Source organism: Chelonia mydas, chromosome 5, assembly GCF_015237465.2.
Source record: "Chelonia mydas isolate rCheMyd1 chromosome 5, rCheMyd1.pri.v2, whole genome shotgun sequence".
Lineage (NCBI taxonomy): Eukaryota > Metazoa > Chordata > Testudines > Cheloniidae > Chelonia > Chelonia mydas.
Genome location: NC_051245.2, coordinates 49,601,487 through 49,620,954, shown reverse-complemented (window position 1 = coordinate 49,620,954; position 19,468 = coordinate 49,601,487). Strand labels below are relative to the sequence as shown.

The 19,468-nt window shown below is 40.4% G+C and overlaps 1 protein-coding gene across 4 annotated transcripts in view; it reads left to right on the top strand.

Annotated features, from left to right (window-relative positions):
* The window catches only part of BDP1 (B double prime 1, subunit of RNA polymerase III transcription initiation factor IIIB), a 72,761-nt gene that overhangs the window by 29,017 nt on the left and 24,276 nt on the right, over positions 1-19,468 (top strand). For all 4 annotated transcript variants that reach the window (XR_005225988.2, XR_005225987.2, XR_006290937.1 and 1 more), the window contains exons 20-30: positions 629-839; positions 1,523-1,716; positions 7,528-7,747; positions 8,665-8,801; positions 10,694-10,901; positions 11,721-11,902; positions 13,381-13,600; positions 15,241-15,458; positions 16,134-16,518; positions 17,999-18,124; positions 18,452-18,488. Coding sequence is in view for 1 of the 4 variants with exons in the window: in XM_043546840.1 (XP_043402775.1) it covers positions 629-839; positions 1,523-1,716; positions 7,528-7,747; positions 8,665-8,801; positions 10,694-10,901; positions 11,721-11,902; positions 13,381-13,600; positions 15,241-15,458; positions 16,134-16,518; positions 17,999-18,124; positions 18,452-18,488 (2,138 nt within the window). In the remaining 3 variants the exon portion in view is untranslated. The remainder of the gene's footprint in view (positions 1-628; positions 840-1,522; positions 1,717-7,527; positions 7,748-8,664; positions 8,802-10,693; positions 10,902-11,720; positions 11,903-13,380; positions 13,601-15,240; positions 15,459-16,133; positions 16,519-17,998; positions 18,125-18,451; positions 18,489-19,468) is intronic.

The window sequence follows — 19,468 nt, the reverse complement described above, 5'->3', positions numbered from 1 at the left end:
TATTTCTTTTTAAACCCTACAAGAATTCCTTGAATAGCCCTTTTTAAAGTGTAAATGCTATATAAAAGGATCTTGGATTGTGAGTCCAATTTTCAAACTTAAAGATTTTTATAGGATGCCCAGAACCTGCAGGTGTAGACTTCAAAACAGTTCTTACCTGCGAATTCTTAAGTACTCATTTGAACTTTTAAAATACGGAATTTGATCTTGCTTTTAAGATTGAGGTGCCACATTTTGAAAATTGGGTTTAGATCTTATATGAGGTTTTAGATGCTGTGAGACGGTTAAACTTGTAGTGAATGACACATTCCTCATAAAATAAGACTCTGGGCTGCATTTGTCCAAAAGTTGCTGCTTTTACCAAGACATCTCTTTGCTTGCCCACCCATTATTTTATAGTTTTGTGATGTGCTTGCTTCCTTCTCATATTCCTGTTAATCTTTGGCAGCAACCTAAGTAATTGGAAGCTGCGGATTACATGCTTAGCTACTATATTGAGGAATAGCTGTTTTATAGAGGGTCATGTGTTAGTTTCAGTTGCACCGTTGTGCTCTGTACCATGTGTGGGACCTAGGCTATATGGTTGTCACCTGTATTGCTTCTTTACATATTTTCTTTGGTCTAACAGAGACGCCAGTTCTCAACAAGAAGAAAAAGTGGCTGTTCAGACAACACATCTATTGAGGAATCAATTTCAGAAGCCAAAATCAAATGTAGGAAAGGAAGCTGAAGGAGGGGAAGTGCCAGGAGTGGATAAAGATGTGTCAGAGGACAACAGTGAAAAAGACAATAGTTTGATACAGTGTCACAGTAAATGCAGCATGCTTCCTGACCTAGATGTAAGTTTTTTGGATTTTTTTAATTAGAGCTGAGACTTTGGGGGTGTCTTTGAAAAGCTGCATTTATGTGCATTATTGTAGGTGCAACTGAGGAAAAACATTGGCAGAATTTTTACATAGAAGTTTATCCTTGTTGAACCAGGAAACCTGTAAAAACTTAAAAAAATTAAATTCCATTTAGTACTCTATGAAAATGTACCATGAAGAACAAGCCTACCGTGGCAGAGTAATAGTTCAAATAGTCAGTTATTTTCCATCATTAGCAGGTGTCGGTCTTCATTCTCACCATTCCCTCTGCTCAGAAGTCCACTCAGCTCAGAAACAAAAGTGCTATTATAAAATATCAAAGAAATAATCCACAGAAATCTCCAGTTTAGTTTTAAAGCAGACATGGGTCATTCCCCTGAAGTACAGGACACTAATATTAAGCTGTTGTGTTGGGTCCCATGCCAGTTCTTGCTGACAGACATTTAAATTTCTGTATGTCTCAGTATTGGGCAAAAATTGAGGCTCTTCATTTGTGGACACTGGACAGCCTTGGAAAAATTTAGACCATGTTTAATAGTAATCTTAATGAACTCTGTCCTTTCTGCTTAAATTAGAAGTATATTTTTTTCAATTGTGCAGCATAAAACATTTGAGTGTTTTAGTTCAGATGTTTACACTATTAACACTTCTTTTAGAAAGCAGCAAAATGTGAAGTCATGCCATCCTTGCAGACATTAGAAAAAGAAGACCCTGCAGACTCTCAGGAAATATTTGCAACCCCAATAAGCCTTCAGTCCCCTAAAAAGCTTTCAGGATCTGAGAGTGGTGAACAAAATGTGTCTCCTCCACCTGCAGATAACCTGGAGAAGACTTCAGCTGTTGCTGCCAGGTAACGGCTCTGTTCCTTTGTTTTGTTTCCTGAAAATAATAGTGAGGAGTTAGAAAACGAAATTAGTCTCCAGGTTTTCAACTGGCTAAGAAAATTAGCTGGAAGTACCTCTTTATATCAAACTTTTTTATTTTTGCATAGTAAATGCTGATCTGTTTACTAATTGAATTATTTCTACCCTAAACTTAAAATGAGTATATATTAATTTCAGGGTGGTAAATGTGATATCTTCAGTGGAATGACTTACCTCAGCATTTTCATGAGAATTGGATGTATAGTAGAACCTCAGAGTTAAGAACACCAGAGTTATGAACTGACTTGTCAACCCACATACCTCATTTCGAACTGGAAATATGCGATCAGACAGCAGAGACCAAAAAAAGCAAAGTACAGTACTGTGCTAAACGTAAACTACTTTTAAAAAAAAAAAAAAAGAAAAGAAAAGGAAAAAAAAGGAAGTTTAAAAATATATTTTTTTTTTGACAAAGTAAGGAAATGGTTTCTTTGCTTGTTCCATAAAAACATAAGAATGGCCCTACTTGGTCAGACCAAAGGTCCATCTAGCCCAGTATCCTGTCTTCTGACAGTGGCCAGTGCCACGTGCCCCAGAGGGAATGGACAGAACAGGTAATTCTCAAATGATCCATCCCCTGTCACTCATTCACGGCTTCTGGCAACCAGAGGATAGGGACACCATTCCTGCCTATCCTGGCTAATAGCCATTGATGGACCTCTCCTCCATGAATTTATCTAGTTCTTTTTTAAATCCTGTTATGGTCTTGGCCTTCACAATATCCTCTGGCAAGGAGTTCCACATGTTGACTGTGCATTGTGTGAAAAAATACTTCCTTTTATTTATTTTTTTTAAACTTGCTGCCTATTAATTTCATTTGGTGACCCCCTCGTTTTTGTGTTATGAGAAGTAGTAAACAACATTTTCTTACCTACTTTCTCTACGCCAGTCATGATTTTATAGACCTCAATCATATCTCTCCTTAGCCCTCTCTTTTCCAAGCTGAAAAGTTCCAGTCTTATTAATCTCTTCTCCATACCCTTAATCATTTTTGTTGCCCTTTTCTGAACCTTTTCCAATTCCAATATATCTTTTTTGAGATGGGGCGACAACATCTGCACACAGTATTCAAGATGTGGGCGTACGATGGATTTATATAGAGGCAACATGATATTTTCTGTCCTATTATCTATCCCTTTCTTAATTATTCCCAGCATTCTGTTTGCTTTTTTGACTGCACAGTGAGTGGATGTTTCCAGAGAACTATCCACAATGACTACAAGATCTCTTTCTTGAGTGGTAACAGCTAATTTAGACCCCATCATTTTATATGTATAGTTGGGATTATGGTTTCCAATGTGCATTACTTTGCATTTATCAACATTAAATTTCATCTGCCATTTTGTTGCCCAGTCACCCAGTTTTGAGAGATCCTTTTGTAGGTCTCCGCGGTCTGCCTGGGTCTTAACTATCTTTAGTAATTTTGTATCCTCTGCAAATTTTGCCACCTCACTGTTTACCCCTTTTTCCAGATCATTTATGAATATGTTGAATAGGACTGGTCCCAGAACATACCCCTGGGGGACACCACTATTTACCTCTCTCCATTCTGAAAACTGACCATTTATTCCTACCCTTTGTTTCCTATCTTCTAACCAGTTACCAATCCATGAGAGCACCTTCCCTCTTATCCCGTGGCAGCTTACTTTGCTTAAGAGCCTTTGGTGAGGGACCTCATCAAAGGCTTTCTGAAAATCTAAGTATATCCACTGGATCCCCTTGGTCCACATACTTGTTGACCCCCTCAAAGAATTCTAGTAGATTGGTGAGGCATGATTTCACTTTGCTAAAACTATGTTGACTCTTCCTCAACAAATGATGTTCATCTATATGTCTGACAATATTCTTCTTTATTATAGTTTCAACCAGTTTCCTTGGTACTGAAGTCAGGCTTCCCGGCCTGTAATTGCCGGGATCACCTCTGTAGCCCTTTCTAAAAATTGGCGTCACATTAGCTATCCTCCAGTCATCTGGTACAGAAGTTGATTTAAATGATAGGTTACAGACTACAGTTAGTAGTTCTGCAATTTCACATTTGAGTTCCTTCAGAACTCTTGGGTGAATACCATCTGGTCCTGGTGACTTATTGCTGTTTAATTAATCAGTTGGTTCCAAAACCTCTTCTAATGATACCCCAGTTTGGGACAGTTACTCAGATCTATCCCCTAAAAAGACTGGCTCAGGTTTGGGAATCTCCCTCTCATCCTCAGCTGTGAAGACCAATGCAAAGAACTCATTTAGTTTCTCTGCAATGGCCTTAACGTCTTTGAGTGCTCCTTTAGCACCTCAATTGTCCAGTGGCCCCACTGGTTGTTTAGCAGGCTTACTGCTTTTTTTTTTTTTTCTATTACTTTTTGGGTCTTTGGCTAACTGTTCCTCAAATTCTTTTTTGGCTTTCCTAATTGTATTTTTACACTTCATTTGCCAGTGTTTATGCTCCTTTCCATTTTCCTCACTAGGATTTAACTTCCACTTTTTAAAGGATGCCTTTTTGCCTCTCTCTGCTTTTTACTTTGTTGGTTAGCCACGGTGGCTCTTTTTTGGTTCTCTTACTATGTTGTTTAATTTGTGGTATAAATTTAAGTTGAGCCTCTATTATGGTGTCTTTAAAAAGTTTCCACGCTGCTTGCAGAGATTTCACTTTTAGCACTGTACCCTTTAATTTCCGTTTAACCTCCTGGTTTTTGTGTAGTTCCCCTTTCTGAAATTAAATGCTACAGTGTTAGGCCACTGTGGTGTTTTTCCTGCCACAGGGATGTTAAATTTCATTATATTATGGTCACTATTACCAAGTGGTCCAGCTATATTCACCTCTTGGACCAGATCCTGTGCTTCACTTAGGACTAAATCAAGAATTGCCTCTCCTCTGGTGGGTTGCAGGACCAGCTGCTCCAAGAAGCAGTCATTTAAGGTGTCAAGAAACTTTATCTCTGCATCCTGTCCTGAGGTGACATGTACCCAGTAAATATGGCGATAATTGAAATCCCCCATTATTATAATTGAGTTTTTAATAGCCTCTCTAATCTCCCTGAGCATTTCACAGTCACTATCACCGTTGTGGTTAGGTGGTCGGTAATATATCCCTACCGCTATATTCTTCTTACTGGAGCATGGAATTCCTATCCATAGAGGTTCTGTGGTACAATTTGATTCATTTATGATTTTTACTTCATTTGATTCTACGCTTTCTTTCACATATAATGCCTCCCCCCCCAGCACAACCTGATCATAGAATATCAGAGTTGGAAGGGACCTCAAGAGGTCATCTAGTCCAACCCCCTGCTCAAAGCAGGGCCAATCCCCAATTTTTGCCCCAGATCCTTAAGTGGCCCCCTCAAGGATTGAACTCACAACCCTGGGTTTAGCAGGCCAAGGCTCAAACCACTGAGCTATCCCTCCCCCCCCCCCCCCGTTCTGTCCTTCCGATATATTTTGTACCCTGGTATTACTGTATCCCATTGCTTATCCTCATTCCACCAAGTTTCTGTGATGCCTATTATATCAATATCCTCATTTAATATGATGCACTCTAGTTCAACCGTTTTATTATTTAGACTTCTAGCATTGGTATATACACACTTTTAAAAACTTGTCTCCTTTTAGCTGTCTGCCATTACATGATGTGTTTGAATGGGATTCTTTATTTGACCGTTTCTGATCAGACCCTGCCTGTACGTCGTCATTTTCCATCCTCTCGTCCTCATTAGGACATAGAGATTTTTCTATTAATAGATCCTCCTCTAAGGGATGTCCGAACCACGTGGTCCTCCGCACCTGTTGGCTTTCCCCCAGGCCTTAGTTTAAAAACTGCTCTACGACCTTTTTAATGTTAAGTGTTAGCAATCTGGTTCCATTTTGGTTTAGGTGGAGCCCATCTTTTCTGTACAGGCTCCCACTTTCCCAAAAGTTTCCCCAGTTCCTAATAAATCTAAACCCCTCCTCCCTACACCATTGTCTCATCCACACATTGAGACTCTGCAGTTCTGCCTGTCTAACTGGCCCTGCACCTGGAACTGGGAGCATCTCAGAGAATGCTACCATGGAGGTCCTGGACTTCAGTCTCTTACCTAGCAGCCTAAATTTGGCCTCCAGGACCTCTCTCCTATCCTTCCCTATGTCATTGGTACGTACATGTACCATGACCACTGGCTCCTCCCCAGCACTACACATAAGTCTATCTAGATGTCTCGAGAGATCCGCAACCTTCGCACCAGTCAGGCAACTCACCATGCGGTTCTCCCGGTCATCACAAACCCAGCTATCTATGTTTCTAATGATCAAATCGCCCATTACTAATACCTGTCTCTTTCTAATAGCTGGAGTTCCCTCCCCTGGAGAGGTATCCTCAGTGCGAGAGGATACCACAACATCATCTGGAAGGAGGGTCCCAACTATGGGATTGTTTCCCTCTGCTCCAGTTAGATGCTCTCCTTCCCTGGGACTTTCATCCTCCTCAACAGAACAGAGGCTGTCAGACCGGGGGTGGGACCGTTCTACCGGAAAGTCTCATCTATGTATCTCTGTCTCCCTCAGCTCCTCCAGTTCAGCCACTCTGGTCTCCAAACCCCTTCATGGTCTCTGAGGGCCAGGAGCGCCTTTCACCAAATGCATACATACTCCACTTGCCCATAGGGCAGGTAATCCTACATGCTGTATTGGGTTCAGTAAACTGGGTAGCTGCCACTCTATTGCTGGACTTCTGCCTGCATTCTCTTTTTACTCCTGCAGCTGTTTCCTTTTGTTGTCCTTTTGTTTATATCAAGGGAGTGTTTTTGGCTTTTAAGTTTTTAAAGAATGTTGAGTTCTAGCCCCTGCTCACACTCCCCCTGGAGAACTCCCTCGCAAAACTCCCATTAGCCACTCCTGTTCATTTAAATTAAAATGGTTAAAAGCAGCATTTTTCTTCCTGCGTCATAAAGTTTCAAGCTGTATTAAGTTAATGTTCAGTTGAAAACTTTTGAAAGAACAACCACAATGTTTTGTTCAGAGTTATGAATATTTCATACTTATGAACACCCTCCATTTCTGAGGTGTCCTTAAGCTATAACAGAAACTCACTAATTTGCTTTTGTATCTGCGAGACCTGTTGAAAATCACTGCAAACAAAGCTAATGCCTAAGACAACTTAATTCTATAATGGATGCACTGAGGTAATGAGGCTTCTCTAATGCTCTTCTGCAAAATTTTTGCTGAGGTGAGGAGAAACTGCAGTTTTTTTGTTCAAATTACTATCTGCTGTGGCAGAGATTCACAACCTTTTTCTTTCTGAGGCCCCCCCAACATGCTATTAAAAACTCCATGGCCCACTTGTGCATATAAAAGCCAGAGCTGGCGTTAGGGGATAGCAAACCAGGTAATTGCCTGGTGCCCCATGCCACTGTGGCCCCTGCAAAGCTACATTGCTCAGGTTTCAGCTTCAGCCCTGGGTGGTGGTGCTCAGGGCCATGGGGTTCAGCCCCATGCAGTGGGGCTTTGGCTTTCTGCCTTGGGCCCCAGCAAGTCTAATGCTGGCCCTGCTTGGCGGCCCCCCTGAAACCTGTTCACCACCCTCCCAGGGGGCACCGGACCCCTGGCTGAAAACCACTGTGCTATGGTATTTGTTTAAAATTTAACATCTGCACTGTTAGAGAAAAACAGAACAGAGAGACTTTATTGATATAGATGTAACTGACCTATGAATACTAGTATTATGTTTGCATTACAGAGGATTTCAGATATCACGTTGCTTTTTTTCTCAGGCTCCACAGCAACCACATCTCTCAAGGAGAAAGTAAACCAGCTTCTCTCCAGCCAGCCCAGATAGTGAGGAGCCGATTCCAGAGGCCCAAGCCAAACATAGGACGGGCAGTTGGAAGGAAAGAAACACGAGCAACAGAAAAGGATGAAACTGAAAAAAAGACTGAAGCTGAGCAATCAGCTCTGCAAAAAGATGAATCTGCTGGCATCCTCTCCACTGTAGTAAGTTGTAGTAGAAGTAAACAACTTCAAGGCATTTTCTTTAATATTTAACTTCTCAAAAAGGAGTATAATGCAGCTGTTAGGTAGCAAACAGATTGCAGCTTAGACGGTATAATATGGTAAAACCTTATCAGGTTGAGTTATTGCAGACATTACAACTGTGAACTCTTTTTAAAATCTATTTATTTTTAATAAATAAAAGCTTTATTATGGAAAACGAAGGGTATGGTTTTGGTTGGATTGCAACAGAGGGAAAGATTAGGTACAATCAAGTAACTCCTGGCTGGGCTCCTATCAACTACTTAAAAATAAGGGTTTTGCATCATCCTTCCTGATTAAATAAGAGGCAAGGAAGGAACAGCAGGAAACTATCAGTTCTTACATACAAAGCTACATTCTATTTTTTAAGCTCTTTGTGGCACAGCACTACTGCCATAGAAGTAAAACTATGCCTGCTGACTTTCCTATAAGCATGGGTAACCTTAGGCAAGTCACTTAGCACCTTCCCACCCCTGTTTAAGCATCTGTAAAGTAGAGGATATTTAGCTGCATTTTGTTTACTGATTCTTAGGTTGTGTAACTTGCAATGAAATCCTCTGAAAGCCACTAAGTGCAAAACTGTGTGCCCAAAACTTTCAAACTTGGGTGTCTATAGTTGAGCTCCTAAATCCCCTAAGGTGCCTAAATATGGATTTAGATGCCTACCTGTGTGCACTCAGATTTTAAAATTCTGTCCTATGATTTTTTTTTCTGCCTGCCCATTAATAGAATTACATGCTCAGATAGTTTTCATTTTCAGATCCTCAGAGGGCCTTATTTTCTGCGATTTTATAAAATGCAGTCCTATTTTAAAACATGGGGCATTTTAGTACTTGTTTGCAGTACATGACCACTATTGATGATAGTTATATTTTCAGCACAAGTCAAAGGGTGAAAATGAAGCTGTATCTTCTGAAGCTTCAGGAGATAAGTTGTTGGGTTGTGAGAAACAGATGCCAGAAGGAGAATCTCCAGTGCCTGATATTTACCAAAATGTGTCAGATGAACAAAGCAGGTGAGCTGAGTTTTAGGAAACAAGTTTGAACGCTTTTCATGCAAACATTTACCTATTGTACAAATGAGATCCCTGTGCATGTATCAGTACCTTTCTGCCCATTGTTTTCCAATTTGTTCTGGTCTTTTATTTCAGTGCTAGTATCTAACATTTTCACTCTGTGGCTTTCTTTAGTTGAGCCCAGGTGCTTGATATTGTTTCTCTGTGGGGCTGTCTTGAATATATTTGAATTCAAAGTTCTTTCCTACCAAGTTTTGTCTTCATGGGGGTAGCTTTTTCCAAATGCATATAAATGTCTAATACATTAATACTTGCATGTTTTTTCAAATAAGATTTCCAGTATTGTTAATGGCAAAGTCCTTATTTGTTTCCTTTGACCCAATATATTCTTATGTTACTAGTCTAGGTGAATGCAAGTACTAAATATGTATTTCGTTACTGGTTTCCCTGATGCTATTTGTGTTGCTAGCAACAGAAAAACTCAAGTTCCTGATTACATAAATAACTAAAATAGCTAGATCTCCAACAGTTTTATGCCTCTTATAGACAAATAATACCTCCAAAAATACTTTCTTTAAATAGATCTTTTTTCAAACCACAAGAAATTCTACAAACTTTTTTAAACACTAATTCTTTAAAACAACTTCTTAGCCTTTGCCTCATTCATAGGGCCAGCACTTGCAAGGCAACACATTCTGTCCTTGGAGCCAGGGAACAATGCATGTGGCTGTTCCTTTTGGGGATTCTAGAGGAAGTCACGTTTTTCCAGCACCCACAGGCAAGGGAAATCTGTTGGCTTGACACATGCATCTTGACTGGGGGAGAGAAGTAAAGTAGTAATGGTGGGATTCTAGAGATCCACCATCTTCCAAATATCTTGCTCCTGCCCTTCATTTTTGCTCCTTGGTTACCTCTTATCTTTTATTTATAAGAAATTCAGAAAGATTAAAAAGCTAATCTGAGTACCACTGGAACCAGAGTGGCTATAATGAAATGCCGTCATTTTCCCTTCCTGTTATTGATGCACCTATATGTTAAAAATGAAATAACATGGCACTAATTAACCTGAGGTATTTGGGGTTCTTAGATCCTGCCCAATTACAAGCAAAGGGGTTGGACTAACAAATTTTGGAGTGCTTCGTTTGTTGTGGTGCTTTTTAAATCATTGCACAATTTCAAACACTCTACATTTTTATTGGCAATATTGCAACCTCTCTCATTACAGGAGCAATAAATGGATTTTTTTACATCTTATTTTTAAATTAAGAAGCATAAGGCACACTTTTATTGTTAGTTTATATTTACAATTGCAACTTAATGCTGTTAGTAGAAATTATGAATTAACATGAAGTATTGTTAGTGTTACAATTTAAGACCAAGTTACGATGCCTTCTCACCCATAACCCTTAAAATCAAAAAAGGGTTTGCGTATAACTGATATGTTCAGGTAGCAGTATTGTCACACAGGCATAACCAGGATATAAATATTTAAATTCTGGAAAATTAGGTATCTAGAAAGCCAGAATTTGTTGAGCCCCATCACGCTGCTTCTTTCTGGCTTGGGCTACTTCCTAGTATTATGAAAATAGCTAGCAGTGATGTTATGACACACAGCAGAAAAATAATAGTAAGAAAAATCTTGACACTGGGCTTTGGCTATGTTACATGTTCAGAGTCACTCCCCAAATGCTGAAAACTAGAAACTGTAAATACTAAAGGAGCACATTTTCCTCGTCTTAAACCAAAAAGCACAGCATGAAAAAATTTGTAACTCTTTTGTATAAGTATTGATTTTAGAAAATCTGTTAACAATGAGTGCAGTAACAGGTTCCATTAACTGTAACCATGTGACATTTTCTGTTTTGAAATCATTGGCACTGAAAAAATCCCAGTTCCCAAGAAGATAAGCCATGTGCTATCAAACCAGCACAGCTAATGAGGAGTCGGTTCCAGAGGGCTAGACCAAACCTGGGAAGGGCATATGGCAAGAAAGAAGAGCCAGTGGCAGAAAAAGTTACTGCTCCAGTTGAAGGGGAAACAGGAAAAGCAGAGGAGAGCCCTTTACCACACAGGGTTTCTGATGTACACCTCTCTCCAAAAGTGAGAATTTTACTGAGATCTTTTTGTTTATGCTTATTGATACCCGTCTTTTACCTGCAGCTTTTGTGAAGAAAGTGCTTAAGTAGGCTAATAAACCCACATACTAGTCATGAATTAAATCATATTTTTGTATCCTTATGCATGATACTTACAATTTAATATAAACCAGTCAGGAACACAGTACAAATGCCTAGATGTTTGTTAAGCAAATGGTAAGATTTATTCTGTTTCTTTACCTAAAAAACTAAAGACATTTTGAAATTTCAGATATTTTCATTGCACTCCATGTTTAATATGCACAGGCATTTTAAATGCACTACAGGCTATTCCTTATTGCCATGTTTTTTATTCAGAGACCTGTAGTAACTGATCCAAAAGGAGACTACTGGATGTTTTTTATCTTCCTAGACTAGTGGTTCTCAAAACTTTTGTATTGGTGACCCCTTTCATACAGCAAGCCTCTGAGTGCGACTCCCCCCTTATACATCAAAAACACATTTAAAAAAGAAAAAATTTAACACAATTATAAATGCTGGAGGCAAAGTGGGGTTTGGGGGTGGAGGCTGACAGCTCACAACCCCCCGTGTAATAACCTCACAACCCCCTGAGGGGTCATGACCCTCAGTTTGAGAACCCCTGTCCTAAACGCTACCTTGTCTTTATTGAAGGAATAGCAGTAGTGACTAGTTACTGTAAGATGCTTAAAGCCTTTAGAAAGAAGTTCTGATTCAGATTAATTGATAACTCAGAATGCTTTTTTGTTCTTTAAAATATCATATTTAATATTAATAATTTTTGCTGTTCTAAAATAAATTAAAGGCTGAAGTGGAGGCCCAAAAAGATAGTTCAGATTCCTGTGGGGTCACCTCACCAAAAAGAAGCATTCAATCAGAAAAACTTTGCTCCCTTGAGAAATCTTTGAGCTGCAACAATCAGCAAGATCAAAGAAAGAGTTGTATGTCTACAGATGTTGAGAGCAGGCTTCCGAATTCTTCTGAAAGGTAACGTTCATATTTCATAAATGAATGGTCTTTAAAACACTATTGTGCTAATACAATTTTTAAATGTGAATGGAAGTGTTGTAAAGCTATATCAGTAATATATAACTTTTGTCATGGCAGGGGTCACCAGGTGGCACCATTACATAATCTTAAAGTTTGTTTTCTTGTTGTTGTGCGAGCACATTTTTAATCTTGGGGGAAAAAAATATCCTGATACTGTTTTGCTGTGGTTTTGGTTTTTTCCCTGTATATGCCCCTTTGGTGGAGCTGTGGCAAGCAGCAAGGGAGTTTATTTTCTGCCTCACTGTCACGAACTAGTCCACTTTTTGAGGCATAGTTATTCTGTGGGATCCAGGCAAGGATGTTTAAGTTTAGGCCTTTGAAAGCTGGGACTGTCTGCATGCCATTTATTCCCACCTCTGATCAAGGACTGTGTATGCATAAAATGAACAAGCTGTATTCATGCTATATCCAGATTCACTTATTTCTTCTCTTGTGGGAAGTTGACCTGCAAAGCCCTGACATCTGCTACCATTGCTATTATCTTAATTTTGCCAACCTCCTTGACTAGTTTACGGATTTATTGCTTGTGTTTGAAGAGTCATTTGTAATCTCTATAGTTCTTAATATAGCCAGACTGAAGGACTACTTCTTGGCAGCATCTTGGCTGTAGTGAAGTCAACAAAATCAGAGTTAGGGATGAATGCCAACCCTTCATTTTATCCAGTTCATCAGATTTTTTCATGACCAGATTTGATTACATTCTGAATTCCTGCAATGTTATCCTGCTTTTGTTTGCAATAAAATATTACTCCACTGGCCAGTGTTGCTTTAAGTCATTAGACAGTGCATCATGTCAAGATGAGCTTTTTCTCTAAGTCAGTAACATGTACCTCCATATTCATTTGGCCAGATCTTGGATTCTTTCTTTCGTCCAATTGCAGAAACTTTCCAATCTTCAGACCATCAAATCAATTTTATGGAAGAAGTTCAGACTCTTGATTACCAACACCCTAGTATCGGAGAAGACTTCCCCTCTTCTATCCCAGGAGAAACAAATAGTGGATGAAAAGATGTCCCATCATCATCATCTATTTGTTCAGGGGGGGGGAAAAAATCTTGACTTGCATTCGGGTTAGCTTTGGGCACCTTGAACCTACAGTGGCTTGTCCTCTCCTGCACCCCATCCTCCAAAATATTCCACTTGCACTCAAGAGCCAGTACTGCTACAAAGAAAACTGAAACATCCACCCCTGAAAACGATGTGCAGGCAATTTCCCTTTTCGTATCTTCCTTTTCCCCTGAGTGGACTTCTTAAAATACTGTGTGCAATGAACCTTTATAGGAGTCGCCTTTTTTTTTTTTTCCTGGTTCACATTGGGCAGATGTTACATATAGTTAGGCCAGTACAGTAGATTTGCAAAAGCTGTTTTAATGGTCTGTGACTGCTGATATGTACAATCATAATATTTTTCTAGGTCCAGTTCTGGAGAAGAAAGTAAACAAAGTGCTATAAAACCTGCACAGCTAGTGAGGGGCCATTTACGGAGGCCAAAGCCAAACCTAGTTAGAGCATCAAGAAAGAAAGAAGCCCTTGAAGAGGGAGAAAACACAAGTGAGGAAAAGACTGAAGGTAGAAATACAGAAGAAGGTCTGATATCCTGTGATATAAAATCAGAAAACCTAACCCCATTACTGGTAAGTACTGAACGTCGGATCTAAGTCACAGCCTATTATGTCAGTGACTGAATTCTTTCCTTCCGCTTTCTTCTTATGACCTATGGATTTTGTGGAATCTACTTTCTGGATGTGAGGGATTAAATTGGTTCTTTGCATCTCGTTGCCAGCAGTGAATTGGTGTAAAAATAATGAGCACAAAGCCTACATACTTCAAAGGCATTTTAAAAGAAAATGGTTCAGCTTTTATATTTTACTGCATTACATTTTGATTTGCCATCAGTAACTTCATTCGCTTAACTATTTTGTAATGTCATTACCTGCAAATGTAAATAAGTGTCCTTTACACACCGAACAATACAAATAAAGGCATAACCACAGCTGCTTAAAATCCGTATGTATGCACACAAGGTCTTTTGTGGCTTATATATTAAATATTAGTGGATATGGAACTACATGATTCAGACATGATTCAGGCTTTTATTTTTTTATTTTAATTTCTGGGATAGCACTGAGCTGACATAGGATGCTTTACTCTTATTTCTGTTTGCAATGTACAACTCAGACTTTTTTTATTTCCTCTTCAGTATATGGTTCTGTCGCAGCATGGCTTGCCCTTGTAATTGAAATAGGTCCGGTGCCTCTGTGCCAGTTGGGGCAGGGCTGCATCTGGGTTTATAAAGGGTCAGCAAGAGATTGGGGAGAGGGGGTGTCAAACTGGCTGAGAGAGCTAGGAAGCAGGAGCAGCAGAATTGCTAGAGTCCCCTGGGATGGGAGACAGTGAGAGCCTGAGTTGTAAAGGGTGAGCTGAGTGCAGGACTGTTTCTGTACATTTGGACAATAAAACTGTGTTAAAAGAGACTGGGCATGGCAGTGAGTCCTTAGCAAGCTGAGGAGAAGCCCTGCCTTCTGACAGGTTCACTAAATATTTGGGCCTGCAAATTATTCCAGCCAAAGGCCCATAGCTGATGAAGTACAATTACTGATACATGTTTTAAAAAGTGAGATGTTCTTACTCAACTGAAGCAACCAATGACTGGCTGAGATTGTGACTTACTGGATAAAGTGAAGATTATTCTTTCACCCCCTAATAATTTTCTGGTTTTATGGTGAAGGTTTCTCAGTGAATTTTGATGGCTAATGGGTTTCTGCCATCATCTCAGAAGGAAAAGTTCAAGGGTTCTATGTCAGTAGAGCTCCTGAAGGAAATAGCAACAACAAAATGCTAGGAGTGCTCCCATCACTTACTGTAGGGATATCTCTGCTCTGGGCAAACTTTCTAGTATGTCTGAATGAGGAAAGGTTTTTAAAAAACAAAAAACCTAGGCATGTTTAGTCTTCAGAAAAGAAGACTGAGGGGGGAACCTGATAAGTTTTCAGATATGTTAAGTGCTGTAATAAAGAGGACTGTGATCATTTGTTCTCCATGCCACTGAACATAAGACCAAAAGTAATGGACTTAATCTGCAGCAAGGGAGATTTCCGTTAGATATTAGGAGAAACTTTCTAACTATCAGGGTATTCCAGATAGTAACTAGGCTTCCAAGGGAATCCCAATCAGTGTTTAGAGATAACAGAAAACTCTTAATACAATTAGTATAGCATTGTCCACTGTCAAATATAAGCTTACTTTGGCCGCCATTGTCTTCATGTCTGTTTAGCACACATCTCGTAACTTAGTGGAAGTTGCATCCTCCTCAGAGGATTCACGGAAAAAAGAGTCTGCAGACAGTATTGAGGCAGTGCCTCCTAAAAGGAGCAGGCAGTCCTGTAAATTCCAGTCTCCAGAGAGATTGTCGGAGAGTGAAAGTCAAATAGAACAAGAGGAAGATTCTCAGCCTCTTTATGCTCAGGAGAAGACCTCAGACAAACTGATAAGGTGAAGTAACTAAGGGTTTAATGATACTAGTCCAACTAAGATCCCATAGTTTAAGTGTCTCTCTTTTTCTGTCTGACCACTCTTCTGATGTGGGGGCGGGGAGGCGGGGGTGTGGGCATGCGCACTCATTCTTATTCCCCAGATGTTTTTTAATGGCTGGAATACTCATCTTAAAACTCTTGACCTCTTCTGCCACCCACTGTAGTTGAGTCTTTCTCCTGCAAAGTCAGTGTGGAGACTAGGCTTTTTCTTGACTATGCTGCCTGCTGAAGGGTTCACAGATTGTAAAATACACATGCGTGCGCACACACTCTTGATTCTCCACAATAAAAAGGAAACAGTCCCCTCCTCACTATTGCCATAAATGACCAGGTCCTTTAAATTTCACTGCACAGCACAGTTTTCCAGAATTTCTGCCTGAAGTTAAAAGATAAGGAAGCTAATTATATCCACACTACAATATCAGTACTTTGAACATTCACAAAGGAATGGGGAATGCTGACCAAGGGAAGTACTGATTTTTATTTTTCCCAGTGTATGATTGTAATTATCATGTCACAACAGTGGTCATAATCCCAATTACCATGTGAGTTCACTGTGACTGTAATATTAATTCCTTTTTATGTTTAATATTGCTACTTTACTAAAAAGTTAATTTTTTTTATATCCATTTAGAAGGCAGTCTAGAAGGTCATCCGAACAGGGAGGCCTGCCAAAACGTGTATCTGAGCTAAGAACTTCTTCTGCCTCTGAATGTGAAGTTGATCGCTGTGAAAAGGGAAAACCACGTCAAAAGACTAAACCAAATATCACCAAAGGCAAAGGCTTGAAAACTGCCCACAGCAAGAGATCTGGGAAAGAACATGGGAGTTCAAAGGTAACCTTGGTGACCCTCCGGGCTTCTCAGGAGGAGGATGAAGATGATGCAGATGAATTTGAGCTGGATGATGAAGATGAATGTTTTTCACCAGAGGAAGTAAACAAGGCTCCAGTGTTTGTTCCTGTAGGTCTTCGATCTCCAAAACCTGTTCCTGTCCAGATTGAGGAAACCATGGAAGAGGTATGACCATGTTGACTTGTTTTGTAGAGATCTGGTGTATTGGAGCGTAGTCTTTCCTTTTGCCACCAGCTTTTCTCTCACTTGCTTTCACCTGCATTGTAGTAACAATAGCAGTTTATTTTACAAACATGTTGTGGGTGTGCAGGTTTTCTGTTTTGTTTGGTTGACGAATGGACTGGTGGTGGAGTGGCGTTAATATTTGTGGCATGTGTTCTTGGTTCTGGACAAGATGCACAGGCTGCTCAGGGAACTTAGCCTAAAGCCCAGTCCTGCAATGAGTGTTGTGTGGGAGGCTCTGTTTCATTCAGTGGGGCTCTCTGTGAGCACAGGAATCCACCTTTGCAGAGTACATTGCAAGCTTGAGGCCTAAGACAGAATGAATGCAAACATTTCAATTTCATGTTTGAGTGTCCGAATCAGAGAAACCTGTGTTCTTCTACTTGCTCTCTCAGGAAACATATCTGACCATAACAATGTCCAAAACGATTGGCAGCTGTGGTGGAAACATGACTGACTGGGAGAAGGAGCTGGGGTCAAGTTTGGGAGTGGCTGGGCAAGGAACCTGGGACAAGGAGCAAGGGAGCAAGAATGGAAACTGAGCAAAGAGACTAGGATGAGGAGCCAGGGGAGGGGGAGAAACAGGACTGAGATAAGGACAGAATGGAGGGGACAAACTAGAAGGGGTCAATGAGGGAGTGGGGCAGAAAGGTCCATGATCACAGGAACACACTTCCCTCCAGAATGTAGAATGGAACCAAAACGATTGCTGAGTCTCAACATTCTTCGACTGTCAGTAAGTAAATGTGAAGCCCAGTGGCAAAGTGTCTTTCTGTGTCATCCCCCTCTAGTGGTTAGTCCACAGAGGATGACCACTTACTATTGCTACCAGTTACTCTTAGCTCAAGTGGCAAAGAGCTATGATATGGCTCTAAAGGTTCCAACCCAGCCCATGACCCATGTGACTGTCAATGGTTCCACATGATAGAATTTGTTTTCTGATTGTTTTTCTTTTTTTTTTAAAGCCTAGAAAAAATATGTGGTCATGTAATTTAAAGATAATTATGGTGAACTTACTTAAGGGGCCCAAGTTCAGACTGCACAGGCAACTTTAATTCTAACATTTTCTAATTTTGGGTGCTTCACTTTGCAACCTTAACATTCTTTTAACAGTTTTTTTTTTTTTTTTTTTTTTTGAGTGCAGTACATACATTAATGTCATGAGACAAGATTGTTATGGTCAGATATGTTTCTTGAGAGACCAAACAGAAGAACACAGGTTGCTCTGATTCTGACGCTCAAAGATGAAATTGAAATGTTTGCATCCATTCTATCTTAGGTCTCGAGCTACTAATTTTAATATTTGGTTTAGAAAAAAATAGTTTTACGTGATGTGCATATACAGCCATTTTCTTATGTGTTCCTGCAAGTTTTAGACCACTTTCCTTTTTTGAATAAATAGGAATAACTTTGATTTTTGCAGCTTGAAATATCTGTGAATGTCCCAGATGTGCCCTGCATTACTACTGCTGAATATCTGTCTCATGATTTAAATGTGGTTGTCCAGCCTGTGATGCAGAGAGATGAAAATCTGAATGCCTCACAAATCGTAAGCATTCCTTTTTTAGTACTATGCTTATGGTTATATAGTATGTTTAATTTTTATAGTATTAAACATCAGAGAAAATGTAAAGTAGTAATAGTATGGCATAGTATAGTGTAATAGATGGGCATGGCATGAGCAGGAAGTGTGCAGATTTTCTTCAGATGGCTTTGTCAGTCCAGTGTTGATGCTGTACAACCCCATTCAATCAGAGCGGATTGCTCATGCTGAACTTTGCAGTAGAGAATTGGCCATTGGGCTTAAGTTGAAATCCCTTAATTTTATTTGGGATTTTGGCTGTATTTGACAGATCATTTATATCTTTTCTTCAAGGAAGTGACTACACATGAAAATCCAGAGACCGACACAGGTAAATACAAGAGACGCTTATTTATGAGTCGCCCTCTGTCTCGACATCAAGCCAGCCAACCCTGAGTTGATGAGGTCCTATACGTAGTTTTGGAGGAGCTGTGCTAACTGGCTACTTCTTCAGCGAGGTCCATCAGACAGACCAAGAGTTACAAGTCTGTTGGCTTAGGTCCAGATTGTGGCTGTCCTGTGCCTCCTCACTCCCATGCACTGGTTACCCATGCTGTGGGTAGTTGTGCTATGGGAAAAGCAGCCTTTGCAGGGCTTGCAACATGCCTGAAAGGTGCGGGAATGGATAAATCCATGGCTCTGGTACCAACCACCATCCCCATTCCTCTCGCAGACTTGCTAGCCAGCACATGCTATGGGGGAAACAGGGAAACATCATGACTGAGTCAGAAATTGCTTCCTGGTCTGCTCCCAGGGCAGTAAAATATTTTTTCCCCATACATGGGGCTCATTGCAAAAAGCCCCAATTGATCCATTGGTTTTTAGAATTGCATTTTGAAACTTTGCTAAGAGATGGCTTTGTTTAAAGGTAAATAACATTTTCAGTGAAGAGGCAAAACCCTATTGGAGTTTATGGGCTTATTTCAGTGTGATGACTTTGGAACACAGAAATGTTGTATCCTATGTTACTAAGTAGTGGAAGATGAAAGGAGGAGATACATGTCATCCAGTGGATAGGACACAGGAATGAGTCACGAGACCTGGGTCTAAACCGACCTGGGTCTAGACCAGAGGTGCGCAAACTACGGATGTGGCCTGTGGGACCGTCCTGCCCAGACCCTGAGCCCCCGGCCCCTCCCCTGCTGTCCCCCCGCCCCCACAGCCTCAGCTTCCCACGCTGCCAGCACTCTGAGCAGCATGGTAAGGGGGTGGGGAGTGGGGGGGTTGGATAAGGGGCAGGGGGTCCTGGGGGCAGTCAGGGAACAGGGAGCAGGGGGCGGTTTGATAGGCATGGGAGTCCCGGGGGGGCTG